General features: G+C 38.6%; 1 protein-coding gene across 9 annotated transcripts in view; it reads left to right on the top strand.

Annotated features, from left to right (window-relative positions):
• The window catches only part of MNS1 (meiosis specific nuclear structural 1), a 132,683-nt gene that overhangs the window by 36,174 nt on the left and 76,487 nt on the right, over positions 1 to 20,022 (top strand). For 5 of the 9 annotated variants that reach the window (XM_086321113.1, XM_086321119.1, XM_086321112.1 and 2 more), the window contains exon 4: positions 12,366 to 12,587. In XM_086321113.1, coding sequence (XP_086177239.1) covers positions 12,486 to 12,587 — 102 coding nt within the window. In that variant the 5' untranslated portion in view covers positions 12,366 to 12,485. Of the gene's footprint in view, positions 1 to 10,165; positions 11,623 to 11,776; positions 12,021 to 12,365; positions 12,588 to 20,022 lie in introns of those variants that run through there. The other 4 variants (XM_086321110.1, XM_086321117.1, XM_086321118.1 and 1 more) reach the window with 3 other exon arrangements.

The raw sequence follows: 20,022 nt of genomic DNA, 5'->3' as shown, positions 1-20,022 counted from the left end.
TCGTCCTAAAGGCATCCATTAATATAAATCAACAGTAGCAATTTGGTTTGATCATTTATTTGCAAGAATCATTAAGGTTTATTAGCATAATTATTCCCTGTGGGATTTCATGTCGAGGAAATGAAAAATGGCATTATCAATATTTAAAAGATAAGTGTGTAATGTTCAGAGTACTTAAACAGTCATCTGCAGGTGGTGTCCAGCTGCAGCAAATTAGATTAGATTTGGGCATTTTTTCTGAACAAAAGAAAAATTGTTTTGTTCTAATTGCTTCATTTTATAAAGCAATACGATTTTGTAAATAATTTCTACAGTATAGTTGGAACTTACAGTGTATACCTATTAACATGCCTGATTTCCGATCAGCAACTTTGATATGTTCAACCTTGCTATGCTGTAACTATTGGGGAACATTAATCAGCATAATCCATCATTTATTATTAGGGAAAGCTCTTTTCCATCTGATATCTAGACCATTAGTCTAGACCTGTAAGTGAAAAGCTGTATCCCAAAGGGAAATGAACCAGAAGATTTCTCCTTAATTCTGGGAGAGCATAAATCCTTCCTTAACAATGAAATATCATTTATGATAGTAATAGTTTATCATGACACATCTTTAAATGTGATAGTTGTTTTTTTTAAGTCATACAATGAAATGGTATTCAGTGATAAAAATAAGTGTGCTATCCAACCATAAAAGATATTGAGGAACCTTAAATGCATACTGCTGAGTGAAAGAAATCAGTCTATAAAGGCTACATACTGTATGATTCCAACTATATGATTCCAGTCATACATACTGTATGATTCCAGTGTCATTCCAATATGACATTCTGGAAAAGGCAAACTATAGATATAGTAGGAAGATTAGTGGTTTCCAGGGTGTTGAGTAGAAGGAGGGAGAGATGAATAGGTGACCACAGAACCTTTTAGAGCAGTAAAACTATTCTGTGTGACACCATAATGGTGGATACATGACATAATGCAATTGTCAAAACCCATATAGACTTGCAGAAGACAAAGCGTGAACTCTAATGTAAGCTATGGTCTATAGTGAATAGTGTATTAATATTGGTTCATCAACTGTAACTAATGTATGGCACTAATGATAGTGAAAATTGTGGAGGTGGGAGGGGAGAGGGGACATATGGGAACATTCTGTATTCTGTCAGTTCTCGTGGAAACCTGAAACTGCCCTAAAAAAACAAAGTCTATTATTTGTTAATTTTAGGGTAATTCAGGTAAAACCAGCTAATTGTTGCAATTGATTAAATTTGTCTTTGCTTTAGAAGAACAGTCTGGCCAAAATCTCTGCCAACCCCCTTAATAATTGCATAAATTATTGTAGAATCTTTCTACAATACTCATGTGTGGACTGGGCACAAAGAGCTGTAACTAAAATTGCCTTACAATCAAAAGTCCTTAGAGAAACAAATGCATACATGTTTGCTAAAATACTTGCTGCATGACATTTTGCTGTTAGGAACTACTGAATCTGTTATATCCTAAACTTGTCCTCATCTCTTACTCTCTCTATAAAGATCCTAACACTTTGAGGGGAAGATTAAGCTAAGAAATCTGCAGCAGGCTTCGGTTCAGTTCAGTTGCTCAGTCATGTCTAACTCTTTGCGACCCCATGGACTGCAGCACGCCGGGCCTCCCTGTCCATGACCAACTCCTGGAGTTTACTTAAACTCATGTCCATTGAGTCAGTGATGCCATCCAACTATCTCATCCTCTGTTGTCCCCTTCTCCTCCCACCTTCAATCTTTCCCAGCATCAAGGTCTTTTCAAATGAGTCAGTTCTTCACGTCAGGTGGCCAAAGTATTGGAGTTTCAGCTTCAGCATCAGTCCTTCCAATGAATATTCGGGACTGATTTTCTTTAGGATGGACTGATTGGATCTCCTTGCTGTCCAAGGGACTCTCAAGAGTCTTCTCCCACACCACAGTTCAAAAGCATCCATTCTTTGGCACTCAGCTTTCTTTATAGTCCAATTCTCACATCCATACATGACTACTGGAAAAACCATAGCTTTGACTAGACAGACCTTTGTTGGCAAAGTAATGTCTCCGCTTTTTAATATGCTGTCTAGGTTGGTCCTAACTTTCCTTCCAAGGAGTAAGCATCTTTTAATTTCATGGCTGCAGTCACCATCTGCAGTGATTTTGGAGCCCCCCAAAATAAAGTCTGTCACTATTTCCACTGTTTCCCCATCTATTTGCCATGAAGCGATGGGACTGGGTGCCATGATCTTAGTTTTCTGAATGTTGAGTTTTAAGCCAGCTTTTTCACTCTCCTCTTTCACTGTCATCAAGATGCTCTTTAGTTCTTCACTTTCTGGCATAAGGGTGGTGTCATGGCTTCATCTCAGTTCAATTTATACACAATACCTAAAGGGCAACCTTCTCTCTGTTCCTCTCAGACAGTATTGCCAATGGGTAGAGCAGTGGAGGTAATGTTGATATGCAGTCATGTGATCATTGACCCAAGGAGAGAGGGGAGCAAAAGGTTTGCAGCTCCCAGAAACTCTTTCAAGGCTCAACTGAAGCTTTTTATTTGTACTTTGTATTTTTTTCTCATGGCCTGTCTTTGCCACATACAGTGGTTTTGGAGTATCTTCAAGGAATTGTTCTAGGACTTATCCTGGATACCAAAATCCACAGATGTTCAAGTCCCATATACACTCCTTAGTATCCATGGTTTTGCACCTGCAGATTCAACCAACCAGCAATCCTGTGGTACTGCAGTACTGTATGTATTTATTGAAAAAAAAAAAAAAAAAGCCTGTAAAGTGGACCTTTGCAGTTCAAACCCATGTTGTTCAACGGTCAGTTGTATATACCTTTTTGAACAGAATTTCCTTCCTCCATCTTACCTAAAGATGGAGGTCCCTTTGCTAGGGCAACCAGGATTGCAGTGTAAGGACTGTATGACTGAGAACTTGATTTCTACTTGGTCAGAATGCTGTTGACTTTTGTTGTTGTTCCCCTCACTATTGTGGATAAAAGCATAGCAACCAATTTACAAATCCTTTTTTTTTTTCTCTCATAATTTTTGATAACCTACATGGTTTCTCCTTAGTTTATTTGTACTAACTAAATGTAGTGCTTCCCCCTCAATAGATTCCCCATTTGAAGCATCCTTCTGATCATCCTAACATTCAGACTGCTACATTCTAAATGTAATGTTAATCTTTCAATGTTTGTTTATTAAGCTATGCTATGTTCAGGGTTCAGTTAGACAATGAGTATTGCATTTAAACTATTGCTATGTGTGGTGTTCTGAAATATTAATTGCTTATTTTAAGAAGCAAATAGTATTGATATATTTAACTGCCTGATGAAACAGATAATCTATGTATTGATGAATGAAATACTTTGTGTATTTGATTAATGAGTAGTCTTAAAGTTACAAATTTTGTTGTTCAGTCGCTGAGTCACATCTGACATTGCAACCCTGTGGACTGTAACCCACCAGGCTCCTCTGTCCAAGGGATTTCCTAGGCAAGAATACTGGAGTGGGTTGCCATTTCCTTCTCCAAAGCTACAAATATTTCCTTGCAAAAACTAAACCACTATTGTGATTTAGAAGTCCATTGTCATGACAGAGCTTACCTTCATCAAGTAACTAAATATTTAACGATCAGGTTTGTACTCTTTTAATGTTTCAAAAAATCTATATTTATTGACCTGTGAACATTTAAGATATATAATGTTGACTTGAGTCTATCCATACAACCAAAGAATTTGTCATTTGGATGCCAAGCAATCAATTAGATTGTGTTAGGTAGTTAAGGAAATGAAGAAATCATAATGTATCTAGACTTTAGAGAAGTGTTTTTGGAGAATTCCCTCAGTATATTCCTATAGAAGGGTCTGCAAATATTGGTAGTATATTAGTAAAATTTGAGCTTTGGTAAATAGTTGAATGACCTTACTCAAAGTTTGCTGATCTAGTTCCACCTGGAGAGAGACTCTTGTAGTGCATGTCAGGGCTCTGTGTTCTCCCAGTCTTACTCAACATTTTTATCCATGAAGTACTTGAAAATACAGAAGACATTTTATCCAATTTGCAAATGATGTTGACTGAAAATATGCACCATGTAAGAGTTGTGATTTCAGTTTTATTTGGGGCAAGATAAGGGCTATACTCTGGGAGACAGCATCCCAGATAGCTCTGCGGAATTGCTCTGAAGAGGTAGGGAGAAGTTCAGTATTTTATGTGATTTTAGTGGAGGGGGTACATGCAGTCAAGCACACATGTAGAAGGTTACTGCAAGTTTCATGAATGTTGCTGCTAGTCATGTGGAGCACATGTCTCCATTAATGATTTTATTGCTTACTGCATATGAGAAGATGCAGGTATCAATGCTTGAACTCATAAAATCTTCTGAAAATATCTATCTGAAAGCTTGTTCTGCCAGTTGTTCCCAGAGCACAGAGTGCCTCCTTTCTTATCTGCATTCTAAACTCCTTTTCAGGATGTGTTGCAGGTCAGTGACCACAATGGCTGGTGACTTAATCCTTGTGCCAATTTTAGATAACAATTTAATGACTCGGGATTATCGAATTACTGGACAAGCATGCTACATGGATATCCTGGGGTTTTTTTTGCGTGTGTAGTTTTTTTTTTTTTTTTTTCCAATCATCTTTTTATTTGGCTGCACTGGGTCTTAGTTGAGGCATCCGGGATTTTTAGTTGCACCATGCTCTTAGTTGTGGCTTGTGGGACCTAGTTCCTGACCAGGGACTGAACCCAGGTCCTCTGCACTGGCAGCACAAACTCTTAGCCATTGGACCACCAAGGAAGTCCCTGCATAGATATGTTGGAGGAAAAAACAAGAATCAAAAATTGTGATCAAAAAAATAAAAAATTCCTGACTCCAAGATTGCAGGGATTAAGGAAGGAAACTGGCTAGTAACTTCTAAAAGATAAAGAAGGAAGAGCGGCAAATGTGAGGAAGGAAATCTAAATACTCATAATCGTTAAAATCAAACATTAATTTAAAAAGGCAAGGAATACTTCAAATGTTTTGTTTTTCTTCATTTTCACTCATGAAATTAACCAGAGATAGTGATTGTATCAGTTAGGAATTACATTTGGATAGCTAATCGAATCCCAGTGGAACAGAGGACACAGAAGCTTAGACAGATGAGTTTACTTTTCTTTCAGACATGAAGTGCTGAGCTAGGCAACCCAGGGCTGGTGTGGTAGCTCCATGATCATAAAGAACCAAGGTTCCTTCTATGTTTCTGCTATGCCATTCAGAGCATGTGTTAGCTTGTTGGCAAGAGAGCTGGTGGACTTTCAGTCATCACATAGTCTTATTAATAAATCCAGATATACAAGCCCCCCCCACCCCCCGCCAACAAGAAAAAGCTCAGAGAAATCCATTTTGGCCAAAGTTTGAAGAAGAAATCTGAAGGGGTAGACATATAAGCTGTTACAGTTCAGGTTGATGGTTTCAGACTTTCTTTAAAGGCTAAGAGAAAATAGTGAACACTTACCATTAAGAAAAGTTTTTCCAGTATATGAGACCCCCCCAAACCAGAGATCTAGTGTGCCAAGGTCTGTCTAAAGTGCTGAGACTGGATCAAGATAACAGAGGACCCCCTTCTTACCACTTCCTGGCTAGCAAGCAGGAGCCACCAAGAAGAGAGATGTGCTGCTGGGGGAGGAGAAGAGTATGGAGAGACCCTCTGACATGCAGGAACCCAGGAAAGGCCCAAAGCTAAGGGTGAGTCAGGAATGTTGAGAGAAGCTCTCTGGAAAACCAACCCCCAACATAAGCACGAGATAACAGGAGAGAAATTTGAAGATACTGTGTACTGAAGATAATGTTCAAATCCAGTTTAATTTCTGACTCTACAAACTCAGCCTCCTACATTAATGGTAGGAGAATGGACATGCTTATTACCAGGCATAAATATGACTTAACTCAGTCTTTGCTTTCTTACACAAGATGTCTGTCATTCAAAAAGTATGACACACACACCTGCATAAAAAGTACAAAAAAATTATAAAAAGTATATTAAGATGAAGCAATCAACAGAACAAAATTCACATGACCCAGATGGTGAAACTATCAGAAAAAGTTAAATACTATAATTAATATATTAAAGTCTCTAAAGGAAAAGATAGACAATATATGTGAGAAGATGAGTACTTTTAGATGAGAAGATGGAAACTAACAGCTAATGGAAATACTAAATACAAACAGAATGGTAATGAACACGAAGAATGCCTTTGACAGGCTCATCAGAGGACTTAATGCTACCGAGGAATGAGTCAGTAAATTTGAAGATGTAAAAATAAAAATTACCTAAACTGAAACACAAAGAAAGATTGGAGGAGGGGAAAATTGAGCATTTGAGAGCTTTGAGAAAATATCAAACAGTCTAACACTTGTGGTAACATATATATTGTGGATATGATATGTAAAAGTAAAATATATGATAATAGCAGAAAAGATGGGATGGAGGAATTGAAATTAAACTGTTTTAAGGTTTACACATGACAAGTGAAGCAGAATTACAATATCTGAGTATTTAAATATACATATTCATAGTAAATCATAGAGAAATCACTAAAAAAATTAGAGGCATAAATAATAAGCTGATAATGAAAATAAAATGGCATCACAAAAAATGATCAAAAGAAAAAAAAAGAGAAAAATGAATATATAACAGATGCAACAAATATTTTAAAATTTGCAAAATTGTAGATATCAATCCATACATACCCATGCTGCTGAGGCTGCTGCTAAGTCACTTCAGTCGTGTCCGACTCTGTGCGACCCCATAGACGGCAGCCCACCAGGTTCCTCCATCCCTGGCATTCTCCAGGCAGGAACACTGGAGTGGGTTGCCATTTCCTTCTCCAATGCAGGAAAGTGAAAAGGGAAAGTGAAGTTGCTCAGTAGTGTCCGACTCTTAGCGACCCCATGGACTGCAGCCCACCCGGCTTCTCTGTCCATGGGATTTTCCAGGCAAGAGTGCTGGAATGGGGTGCCATTGCCTTCTCTGATACATACCCATAATGATATGTAACTGTAAATAGTATAAACACACCAATTAAAGGATGGTGATTGTCAGATTGAATAAAAAAGCAGCACCCAACTATATGCTATCTACAGACAATCCAATTTAAATATAAAAGATTAAAAGTAAAAGCATGGAGAAAGATACATTATATAAATATTAGTTAAATAAAAACTGGAGTGCCTATATTAATATCAAAAAGACTTCAGAAAAAAGAATATTACCAGAGAAAAAGAGGGTAATTTCAAAATGTTAATGTCAAAATGTTTTTAGGACCTCATAATCCTAAAGATGTATACATCTAACAATAGAGCTTTAAAATATATGTAGCAAAAAAAAAAAAAAAAGAACTGAAAAGAGAAATAAGCAAATTCACAGTTATTCTTGGCTACTTAAACACTCCTCTCAGTAATTGATAAAGCATTTATCAATTGATAAAGCAATTACTGAGAGGAGTTTTGAGGATATAGAAAGCTTGAACAGCATTCCTAGTCATCTTGAACAGCGTTCTCAGTCACCTTGACCTTGTTGAACACCTCACCACAAACACCAGATTATGTATTCTTTTCAAGAACATATGAAACATTCACCAGAACAGACTATATTCTGAACAATAAAACAAACCTCAATTAAAAAGATTTGAAGTCATACAAAGTATGTTCTCTGACCATAATGGAGTTAAACCAGAAATCAATAACAAAAAGACATCTGGACAATCTGAACTGTTGAGAAAGTTAACAAAACGCTCTTAAACAATTCATGGGTCAAAGAAGTCTTTGACTATTTTTAATTGAACAATTGAGAATCACAACACATCAAAATCTGGGGGAGGCAGCTAAAGTTAGGCTTAAAGGGAATTATAAGTTATATATTCATATTTGAAAAGAAGATGGTCCTTTATTTTTTGGCATGTGGGATCTTAGTTCCCTGACCAGGGATTGAATCCTTACCCCCTATAATGAAAACTTTGAGTTTTAACCCCAGTGTGTGTGTCTTAGTCACTTAGTCATGTCCAACTCTTTGCGATCCTATGGATTGTGGCCCACCAGACTCCTCTGTCCATGGAATTCTCCAGGCAAGAATACTGGAGCAAGTAGCCATTCCCTTCTCTAGGGGATCTTTCCAACCCAAGAATCAAACCCAGGTCTTCTGAATTGCAGGCAGATTCTTTACTGTCTCAGCCACAGGGAAACCCTTTAAAACTCTGACCTCCAGGGAATTCCCAAGAAGGATAGTCTTAAAAATTTAAGTTTTCACCTTATGAAACTATACAATTAAGAGCAAACTAAGCCCAAAACAAACAGAGAAGAAAATAATGATAGTAAGAGCAGAAAAGAATGGACTTGTAAATTAAAAAAAAAAATAGAAATGATAAAACCAAAAGTTTGATCTTTGAAAATATAAATAAAATTGAGTTATAGCTGGTAGAGCTTTCTCCTGTGTGCATAACAGTAATACAATTTCAATAATTTGTTCATTTAACAAATATTTATTTATCACTTACTATATGCCAAGTACTATTTTAAATGCTTGGAGAACACCAGTGTTCAAAATAACAAGAACAGCAAAAAATTTTTGAAGAGTACTTGTTGAAGTTGTTAGAATAATGGGATTAAATGCAAATAGTAGTTGCATCCTGATTTCAAAATATTTTGTACTGTACACACCCTATCAACAGTTTTAATTTTGTAATAACTGAGTTTATAAGACTCCCAAAAGACAGAAACATAGTGTTCTCCCTACACACACACATTCACTCACACTCATATAAGTCCTCTTCTGATGTTAGAGAACAACTTGAGTCTAAGGTGAGGTCTAAAAGCCTATTAAGATTATCTATTTGCTATTCATCTCTGCATTTCAGTTTGGGAGGTTTCTACTGATGTATGTTCTAGCTCACTGATTCTCTTTTCAGTGGTGTCCACTCTACTGATATCCTATTAAAGGCATTCTTCATCATTACAGTGTATTTGATTTCTACACTTTCCTTTGGATTCTTAAGAGTTTTCATTTCTCTGCTTAAATTACTCTTTCATTTGTATGTTGTCTGCTTTTTCTGTCAGATCCTTTAGTATATTAATCGTAGTTATTTTAAATTCTTGTTTAATCCCAAATGTGTGTGATGGCTGAGTCTAATTCTGATGCTTACTTTACTTTTCAGAGTGTACTTTCCCTTCCCTCTTAACAGTCTGCCATTAGCCTTCTAATTTTTTATTGAAAGCTGGACATGGTATATTGGGTAACAGGGACTGAGGTAAACAGGGCTTTGGAGTGCGGTTTCTTTATTATATGGCTATGAGTTAGACTGTGTTTAATTTTGCTGTAGCTGTAGGTTCCAGAGGCTTCAAATCCCTCTCATGTTTTTGTCTCCTGTTGTCTTTGGATTCCCTACAAATCCGTTGTTAAACAGAGGGAGCGTTTTCATGTATTTGTCGGGGGGGATGGCCATCTTCCCGTCTTCCTGCTCTGCCATCTTCTGTCTCCCAGAGTGAGTGTTTTGTAGGACTTCAGCTGCAGTCAGCTGTTATACACGGGAGCATTGTTGGTGTGGTGATAAAATGTGGGAAAGGGGAAGCATTCTATGATTTTATGATTAAATCTTTCAGTAGAGCTGTGTCCCTGGGCTATGACCTTCACAAATATTTCTTAGATCCCGTTTTGTCCACTTAGATGAGACAGGAAGGCTGGAGGAGGCTGGAGGCAGAGAGATATCCTTGCCCCAGGTGAAATAAGGTGCTGGTGAAATCTTTTCCTCTGGAAAGTAGGTCTTTATTGCAGACAAGGCTCTAGACATATTTCCAGAGGGTTGAATATTAAATTGTGAAATGCTTCTTCTTCTCAAGCCCCTGTTTGAGCCATGGGAGCCCATTCTTGGTTTTTCATTGTGAGAACCTGCTGAGATTACTGGATGCAAAACCTATGGAAGTGTGGGGACATCTCTAATACTACAGTCCCCACTAGTTTTACTGACTTTAGTTCATACTCGGTCTCTAGAAATCCATAAAAATTAAAATTTAATTATTCCTAATTCATGGCTTCAGGGGCTCCTGGTCCAGATAAGCAGGTCTTGACTGTGACTCTCTGTATTTACCTCTCTCCAGATTTCAGGGTGGTGGGTTGCCCTTTGACCTCGGCTGTATGATGAATGCAAGAAAAGTCATTAGTTTCAACTTTACCAAGCTTTATGTGGTAGTCAGGAGGGAAATGAAAACTTCCAAGTTTTTATATTTTGGAGCTTAAACTACAAGTCTTATTATTAATATTTAAGCAGACATTGCTACACAAGATGGACTTTAATTTGATAGCACAGACTAAGCCAAGTTCACACACTGCTGCTGCTGCTGCTAAGTCACTTCAGTCGTGTCCGACTCTGTGGGACTCCATAGACCGCAGCCCACCAGGCTCCCCTGTCCCTGGGATTCTCCAGGCAAGAACACTGGAGTGGGTTGCCACTTCCTTCTCCAGTGCATGAAAGTGAAAAGTGAAAGGGAAGTCACTCAGTTGTGTCCGACTCTTCGCGACCCCATGGACTGCAGCCCACCAGGCTCCTCCGTCCATGGGATTTTCCAGGCAAGAGTACTGGAGTGGGGTGCCATCACCTTCTCCGAGTTCACACACTAACTACCTTAAATTTTTTTTTAAATTTTAGTTTTGACAAGATTTCTATAAATGTCATCTTTAAAATCAATATATTTGACTAATTTCTCGGACCCATTCCTGTTCTTAAGTTCTTCCATTTAAAACGGACTTCACTGTCTAACTTGCCAGTAAAATAAACATGACCAACATCCTGCCATTATATATCTGCTCTCTTATTGGTTCCTGGAATGAAATCCATGTGGTCATGTTTTTATTCCTTCAGTTTACCAACAGCTTCTGTGGGCCACCCACAGTGTTTATTAATCAATAATTATGCACCGTGACTGTGCCTCCCATTGCTGAGGACATAGGCAGTCATCAGCCCTGTACAACATGCAGTAAAGTGCCTTTGCTCTCATGTCTTACATAGGTGCTTAGTTGCTCAGTCGTGTCCGACTCTTTGCGACCCCAACGACTGTAGCCCACCAGGCTCCTATGTCCATGAGGATTCTCCAGGCAAGAATACTGGAGTGGGTTGCCATGCCCTCCTCCAGGGGATCTTCCCAACCCAGGGGTTGAACCCAGATCTCCCGCATTGTCTTACATAGGAGTTTGCCGTATTTCTCAGTTAACAGTTTCTACATTTCAACTTGGTTCCAAACTCCACTAAGCCCACACTTCGTCCCTTGAGGGGAATCTTGGGCTCCTAACAGACTGCAAAGGTCTTGCACCATGATACATTTGGAACTCCCGCCTGCCTCCTTTAAACCTGTGGAGTAGCCCTCCCTGCCAGCCTCTCAAGAAGCTCAGTACTGATTGGGTGCTGCTGCGTCCAATGGGAAGCTGCGACACTGCGCGTAGTCAAGGTTCGAGCGGGCACTCCGTGGTGGCGGTTGCTGGGAAACCGCGTAGACACCAGAGAGCCCTGCTGGTGTTTAGGTTTGCCGCTGGAGGTTGTAGCCGCCCGAGAGAGAGAAGGGGAGTTTCGTCTGCCGAGATGGTAAGCATTGCCGAAACGACTCGGTTGTATATTGATTTAATTCTAGTTTAGAGCCAGCCTGCTTCTAAAAAAGGATTTGAAGTGCCTAATCTGAGAATTAAATGGGAAAATCGTATCTCAGAGACCTCAGGTGCTGGTATTTAAGCGACGCGCGTGCTGGCTGCCCCGCCCCGCCCCTCTTTAGATCTGCCCGGCAAAAAATTTTGCTTCCCACGTTTCTGGAAATTTGGGAGATGTTTAAGAACTGCTGAACAAATGAGTGGAAATAAAGCTCCAGAAGACAGCGAATGAATAAATATGGGTTGACTTATTTAATGTGTATTGGGAACACGTGAGCAGCTTTTGAACCGCACTTCACGGCCAAGGGGGAAGGAGGAGAGGATGGAATGAAGTTAGCGGTAAAGAGCTGGATATGTAGAACTCAGCTGCGCGTCTTAGAATTCTAATATGGCTGTTTATTGGCTGAGGAAACCTGAGTCAAGTTGTTTTAACTTTCCATGCCTCATCTATAAGATGGGGAACACAAATAGTACCTGCTTCATTAATACATCTTAAAAAAAATTTTTTTTTAATCTACCACATTGCTTTTTTGTTATGTCTCTGAATTTGGAGAGGAAGCCAAACGCCTTTCATTTATTACAGTTTCATTTGTTTCTGGGGCTACATCAATGTATTTTTACAAATTAGATCCTGGAATACCAAAGTATGCTTTTTTTTGTTTTGTTTTCCCTTCTCCATTTTAGGCTTCCATAAGGAGAACTTTGAGCTTCAGTGAAAGGCATCAGAAATTAGTAGATATAAACTATTGCAAAAAATTGCATGTCGAGGCACTACAAAGGCTACAGAATCAAACCAGGGACCAAATGGTGCAGAACGAGAATGATGACCGGGCTGAGCGCAAAAGGTTCCTCAGATTATTACAGGATGAACAATTTGAGCTGGATATGGAAGAGGCCATTCAAAAGGTAAGTTTTACTATTCATTTTCACATCATTTTTCTCTTCATTTTCTCTTTGGAAACAATGAAAGCCAACTGTTAATACTGGAATGGAGCAGATAGGATAAGCATCAGGCAAAGGATGCCTCCCTGTGAGTCAGCCCAGTGTAGTGGTAAAAAGCTGAGGTTTTGGAGCTAGACTGGTGCCTTTGAGTCCTGGTACTGGATATGTTAGCTATGGAACCTTGAGTAAGTTGCTTTTACTTTGTCTGCCTCATTGAGAAAATAAGAATAATAATAGTACCTATGTCATAGGATTGTTTAAATAATCAGTTAGTACTGTTTTAATAATTAACATAGGCAAAGCTCTTAGAATAGTGCCTGGAAGAGTAAGCACTCAGGATTTTTTTTTTTTCCTTTTAAATATGAAATCTCTAATTACTGACTTCCATGGTTTAAGTCTAGTTCTTTGCCTTCCATAAAATTCTAAAGACAAAAATTTAAGAACACCTGTTTTGAATTTACAGATATTAAACATGTATTTTAAGTGGTAGAAAATGAACACATATATTAGCTATGAATTTACTTTGTCTGGAACTACATGGATTTGATCCCTGGTTGGGGAACTAGGATGCCAAAAAATGCTTCCCCCCCAAAAAAAGAAAGAATTATGGTGTAATACATAAGTATGTAACTACTAAAGTTTGGAGATAGCTTTTGAGTGGATTTTTCTGAATATTTTAGAAGATGAGGGAGGTAGAAAAAGGGAAACCAACAAGAAAATAAAGGAGTTCTTATAAATGTGAAAAAGGTATCTGATATTTATGTATTCTTTTAGTGTCTGCTGTATGGTCAACATTTTTGTAAGATATCAGTTCAGTTCAGTCGCTCAGTTGTGTCCAGCTCTTTTCGACTCCATGAATTGCAGCATGCCAGGCCTCCCTGTTCATCACCAACTCCCGGAGTTCACTCAAACTCACGTCCATCGAGTCGGTGATGCCACCCAGCCATCTCATCCTTTGTCGTCCCCTTCTCCTGCCCCCAATCCCTCCCAGCATCAGAGTCTTTTCCAATGAGTCAACTCTTTGCATGAGGTGGCCAAAGTACTGGAGTTTCAGCTTTAGCATCATTCCTTCCAAAGAAATCCCAGAGCTGATCTCCTTCAGAATGGACTGGTTGGATCTCCTTGCAGTCCAAGGGACTCTCAAGAGTCTTATCCAACACCACAATTCAAAAGCATCAATTCTTTGGCGCTCAGCTTTCTTCACAGTCCAACTCTCACATCCATACATGACCACTGGAAAAACAGATGTTGACTAGACGGACCTTTGTTGGGAAAGTAATGTCTCTGCTTTTGAATATGCTATCTAGGTTGGTCATAACTTTCCTTCCAAGGAGTAAGCGTCTTTTAATTTCATGGCTGCAATCACCATCTGCAGTGATTTTGGAGCCCAAAAATATAAAGTCTGACACTGTTTCCACTGTTTCCCTAACTATTTCCCATGAAGTGATGGGACCAGATGCCATGATCTTAGTTTTCATGTTGAGCTTTAAGCCATCTTTTTCACTCTTCTCTTTCACTTTCATCAAGAGGCTTTTGAGTTCCTCTTCACTTTCTGCCATAAGGGTGGTCTCATCTGCATGTCTGAGGTTATTGACATTTCTCCCGGCAATCTTGATTCCAGCTTGTGCTTCTTCCAGTCCAGCATTTCTCATGATGTACTCTGCATAGAAGTTAAATAAGCAGGGTGACAATATACAGCCTTGATGTACCCCTTTTCCTATTTGGAACCAGTCTGTTGTTCCATGTCCAGTTCTAACTGTTGCTTCCTGACCTGCATATAGGTTTCTCAAGATATAGGGAATGGCAAAAACAACTTTTAAAAGTGGTATTCCTCCTTCTGAGTTTCAAATTTCAGACTCTTAGACATGACTTTTTAACCCTGGGCAAGAATATTCTTAGGGATTAGATTTTTTTCTCCCGTTCTTTTTATTCTTATTTTTTCTTTAGTTTTTAAGAAAATCCCAGGTATTGTATCAAGTCTCTCTTGCATACTTCAGTATACATCTTATAAAATATGGATTTTTTTAAACATAGCAGCAAAGTGCCACTATCTTACCTAATAAAATTATCAATAAATAAATTCTAGGCATCATTTAATACCATTCCATAGTCAAATTTCTGTGATTGTGTTAAAAGACAGATTTTACAATTCAGTCAAGATCCAAACAAGGTTCAAAAACAGCCCTTCCCTTGTACTTTATTTCTTTAACTTCATGTTCTTAACTTGTTTTTAACATGTGTTTAACTTGCTTGGTCAGTTGTTTAATAGGATATCCCACTTTCTGTATTTATTTGTTTGCTTTCTCAGTAGTTCCTTTACTTTGTTCCTCTATCTCTTATATTTCCTTTAAATGAAAGTTAGCCCTAAAGGCATGATTAGATTTCAGTTCAGTTGCTCAGTCATGTCCGACTCTTTGCAACCCCATGGACTGTAGCACACCAGGCTTCCCTGTCCATCACCAACTCGTGGAGCTTGCTCAAACTCATATCAACTATCTCATAATAGATTTATGTACAACTTTTTGGCAATCACTCCATGGTGGTGCTATCCTTGATACTGTAATCCACTAGCTGGTGCTAATGTTGATCAGTGGATTTAGAGAGACAACCTGGTTCCTCTGTTGTAAAGAGAGGAACTTGAATCTGTGGTTTCATCAATTAATCTTTTTCCTTTATTAGGGGTTGCGAAACACTGATTTTTAAATTTCGTTGTTTAAAAACAACAACAAAGGGTAATTTAGTACACTAAAATACAATTTTTACTTGAAAGGGAGATCAATAGTTAATTATCAGAGTAAGAATTGGTTCCTAGTTACTTCCATTGGTGTATGCCTGTGTTGTTTTTTAAAATTTTGTTTTCTTTAGCTTTGGACTTTTTCTCTTTTTAAAATTATCTCTGTGGACTCATGGGTCTTCATATACTTGAATTAATTGTATTTATTATTCATTTTCATGCTCAAATTGTTCTACCTTTGGCCAGTAGATGCCTTTTTGTTGCTCTGTGTCCTTTTGACAAGACTTCCTTATCTGTGGTAGCTTCCTTGCTTTTTGTCAGAACAAAATGTTACAGCCTGCTGCTGCTGCTGCTAAGTCACTTCAGTCGTGTCCGACTCTGTGTGACCCCATAGACGACAGCCCACCAGGCTCCCCCGTCCCTGGGATTCTCCAGGCAAGAACACTGGAGTGGGTTGCCATTTCCTTCTCCAATGCATGAAAGTGAAAAGTGAAAGTGAAGTCGCTCAGTCGTGTCCGACTCTTCCAGACGCCATAGACGGCAGCCCACCAGGCTCCCCCGTCCCTGGGATTCTCCAGGCAAGAACACTGGAGTGGGTTGCCATTTCCTTCTCCAATGCATGAAAGTAAAAAGTGAAAGTGAAGTCCCTCAGTCGGTCCGACCCTCAGTGACCCCATGGACTGCAGCCTTCCAGGCTCCTCTGTCCATGAGATTTTCCAGGCAGGAGTACTAGGGTTGGTTAATTTTATGTGTCAACTGGACTGGGCCATGGAGTGCCCAGATATTTGGTCAAACATTATTTTGTGTGTTTTTAGATGTGCTTAACGTTTAAATTAGTAAATTGGGTAAAGCAGATTTCCCCCCTAGTGTGGGTGAGCTTCATCCAATCACTGAAGGCCTATCAGAACAAAAAAGCCAAGTGAGAGGAAATTGCTCCTCTCTGATTGCCTTCCAGCTGGATCATTAACATTTTTCCTGTCTTCACACTTGGACTGAAATATCAGCTCAAGTCTCAAGCCTAAAATCCTTCTGACAGGAGCTACACCACTGGCTCTCCGGCCTTTGAACTTAGACTAGAACTAAACTAACTGGCTGTCCTCATCCAGCTTTCCAACTCACCCTGCAGGTCTTGGGACTTGCCCATTTCCAAAACTGCTTGAGCTGATTCCCTATTATATTGTTTCTGTTTCTCTGGAAAACTAATACAAGGCTCATCTTATAAATTTCTTTATTTATACCTGGAATTGACCATTGTACTAAGGAATTCTATTGTTTTTTAGTGGAAATAATATTTAGAGACAAGTTGGGTTTAGATATGCTTATTATTCTGAATGTTAGATATGCTTATTATTATATTGGTTCCAGGTCTTTTCAGCAGACATAACTTGGAAATAGGTGTATTTTTAACTTTCGGAGATAAAGTTAGGCTTATGGAATAGTTGCAACAATAGTATGAAAAAATCCTGTATCCCCTTAACCTGAGTTCCCTTTATGTTAATGTCTAACATAATCATAGAACAATTATCAAAATGAAGAAATTAGCCTTGGCACAATACTGTTAACTGAATTGTGAGATTTATTCAGATTTCATCAGTTTTTCCACTGACATCTTTTTTGTGTTCCAAGATCACAAGTTTCATTTAGTTGTCAGGTCTCTTTAGTCTCCACCAGTCTTAGTCTCCTCCATTCTATGAGAATTCCTCCCTTTTTCTTGCCTTTCCTGACCTTGACTATTTTGAATACTATAGTTTTTTTTGTTGTTGTTACATTAGTGTTTCTGTTGCTGTGTGTCAAGTTGCCACAAATTTCGCAGCTTGAAACAACACCCATTTGTTACCTCACAATTCTTGTTGGTCAGAAGTCCAGACGTGGTGTAGCTGGATTGTCTGCTTGGTCTCACAAGGCTAAAATCGAGGTGTTGCCTGGGATGCATTCTCATATGGAACTTGGGGCCTCTTCTCAGCTCACTTACTCAGCAGAGTTCGTGTTCTTGTAGTTGTAAGACTGAAGTTTTCATCTTCCAGAGGTTGCTGACATTCCCTGCCACATGACCCTTCTCTACACATGAAGTTTACTTGCTTTCTGGCACCAGAACGTGTTCCAGACTCAGCTTATTCTTTCCTTGCCTTGGAATCAGCCAGTTCTCTAAGGAGACTTGGTTCTTTTCATTGGAGAATGATATTTAGAAACCAAGGTCTGAATGATAGATGTGCTCATTATTAGTGTAACACTCTAAGGGGAAAGAACTAGAAAATAACCACACACACACATCTGTGTTTACATTTACGTCTGTGTCTATCTGCACATATTTATTAATAAAACAAGCCATGAGTCTGTTGGTACTGCTGACTCCAGTCTGCCTCTCCAGGGCTCACTTTTGTCTTTCCCCTTTTGTTATTTATTTGTAATTGCATTCTCCCAACAAAAAGAAATCTGGCTCTCATTATCTGTAATATATTTACTTATCCTTTCAACTCCAGAATACAGATAGTTTCAGAATTGGTAATCTGCACCCTTGTGAACAACAAATTTACTTACTATATTATAGATTTGGGTACAGTTCTTTGTGTCTTTTGCTTTGTCAAACACTTTTTTACAGTTATTTTGGTCCACTACTGCCTGTCTACTTCATTGTGGTTATTTGATTAATTTTTATTTATTTTGTGATTATTTTTTAATACAATTAATTTGTTATAGTCAACATTCATTGTTCTCCCCACATCTGATTCATATATATATATTTCTTTAAATGTTGAACTAGTTATAAATCCTTGGGAAGGGGCAAAGATAGTATGGAGTACTGTCCACTGGCCCCTGAACAGTTTCTTTCATTGATTACATCTTTTATAACTGTACTACAATATCAAATCCTGGAAAGTGATATTGCTGCATTATGCTTATGTACTTCTGTGTCATTTTATCAAAGGTGTACGTTTATGCAACCATTACCTCATTCAAGAAACAGAGCTATTCCATCCCCACCACGACCTCATTCATGATCCCCCATTATAGTCATACTCTTCCTTCAATCCCCACTATGCCAGCAATCACTAATTTGTTTTCCATCTTTATAATTTTGTTATTTCAAGAATGTTATTAAAAAAATGTTGTGTAAACAGTAGTGTGTGATTACATATATATATGGAATCATATGTCTGTCACTTTTGAATAGGCTGTTTTTATTGCACATCATGCTCTTGAGATTCATTTTTTTAAATATTTATTTTTGATGATTGGTTTACAGTATTGGTTTGATTTGTCATACTAGTAATCATTGGTGTATGTCCCTTCCGTCTTGAGTCTCCCTCCCGTTTCCCGCCCATTCCCATCCCTCTAGGTTATTACAGGGCCCCAGTTTGAGTTCCCCGAGTCATACAGCAAATTCCTGTTGGCTACCTATTTACATGTGTTAGTATATATGAATCCATGTTGCTCTCTCCATTTATCTAACCCTCTCCCTCTTCTACCTCACCCTTATCCTTAAGTATGTTCTCTATATCTGCATCTCCAGTGTTCTCTATGTAAGCAGTCTCCAGTGCTGCTGTGCGAACAGATTGATCAATACCATCCTTCTAGATTCCATATATATGTGTTAATATATGATATTTTTCTCTTTCTTACTTACATTACTTTACTCTGCATAATAGGTTCTAGGTTCATCCACCTCATTAGAACTGACTCAAATGTGTTTCTTTTATGGCTGAGTAATATTCCATGATACATATGTGCCATAGCTGCTGCTGCTTTTTTGGGGGGGGACACTATGTTTTAATTGAAGGATAATTGCTTTACAGAATTTTGTTGTTTTCTGTCAAACATCAACAAGAATCAGCTATAGGTATACCCATGCCCCCTTCCTGAACCTCCTCCCATTTCCCTCCGCATCCCTCTCTTCTAGATTGTCACAGAGCCCCTGTTGGAGTTCCCTGAGTCATATAGCAAATTCCTGTTGGATATCCATTTTACAGATGGTTTTGTAAGTTTCCATGTTACTCTCTCCATACTCTCCCTTCTTCCCTTCCCCCGTGTCCATAGGTCTATTCTCTATGTTGGTTTCTCCATTGCTGTCCTGCAAATAAATTCATCAGTACCATCTTTCTAGATTCCATATGTATGTGTCAGTATATGATATTTGTATTTCTCTTTTTGACTTACTTCGCTCTGTATAATAGGCTCTAGGTTTGTCTACCTCATTAGAATTGACTCAAATGTGTTCCTTTTGATGGCTGAGTAATATTCCATTGTATATACGTATCACAGCTTCTTTATCCATTCATCTGTCAGTAGACGTCTAGGTTGATTCTGTGTTTTGTTTATTGTAAATAGTACTGCAATGAACATTGGGGAATATGTCTCTTTTTCAGTTTTGGTTTCTTCAGGGTATATGCCTAGAAATGATATTGCTGGTACATATGGTGGTTTTTGAAAAGTGAAAAGTGAAAGTCGCTCAGTTGTGTCTGACTCTCTGTGACCTCATGGACTGTACATATACAGTCTATGGAATTTTCCAAGCCAGAATACTCGAGTGGGTAGCCTTTCCCTTCTCCAGGGGATCTTCCCAACCCAGGGATCAAACCCATGTCTCCCACATTGCAGGTGGATTCTTTACCAGCTGAGCCACAAGGGAAGCCCAAGAATACTGAAGTGGGTAGCTTGTCCCTTCTC

Source organism: Bos grunniens, chromosome 10 (genome assembly GCF_055505025.1).
Source record: "Bos grunniens cultivar Pamir isolate PY7600 chromosome 10, Bosgru_T2T1.0, whole genome shotgun sequence".
Lineage (NCBI taxonomy): Eukaryota > Metazoa > Chordata > Mammalia > Artiodactyla > Bovidae > Bos > Bos grunniens.
This window is presented reverse-complemented; position numbering and strand designations above follow the sequence as displayed.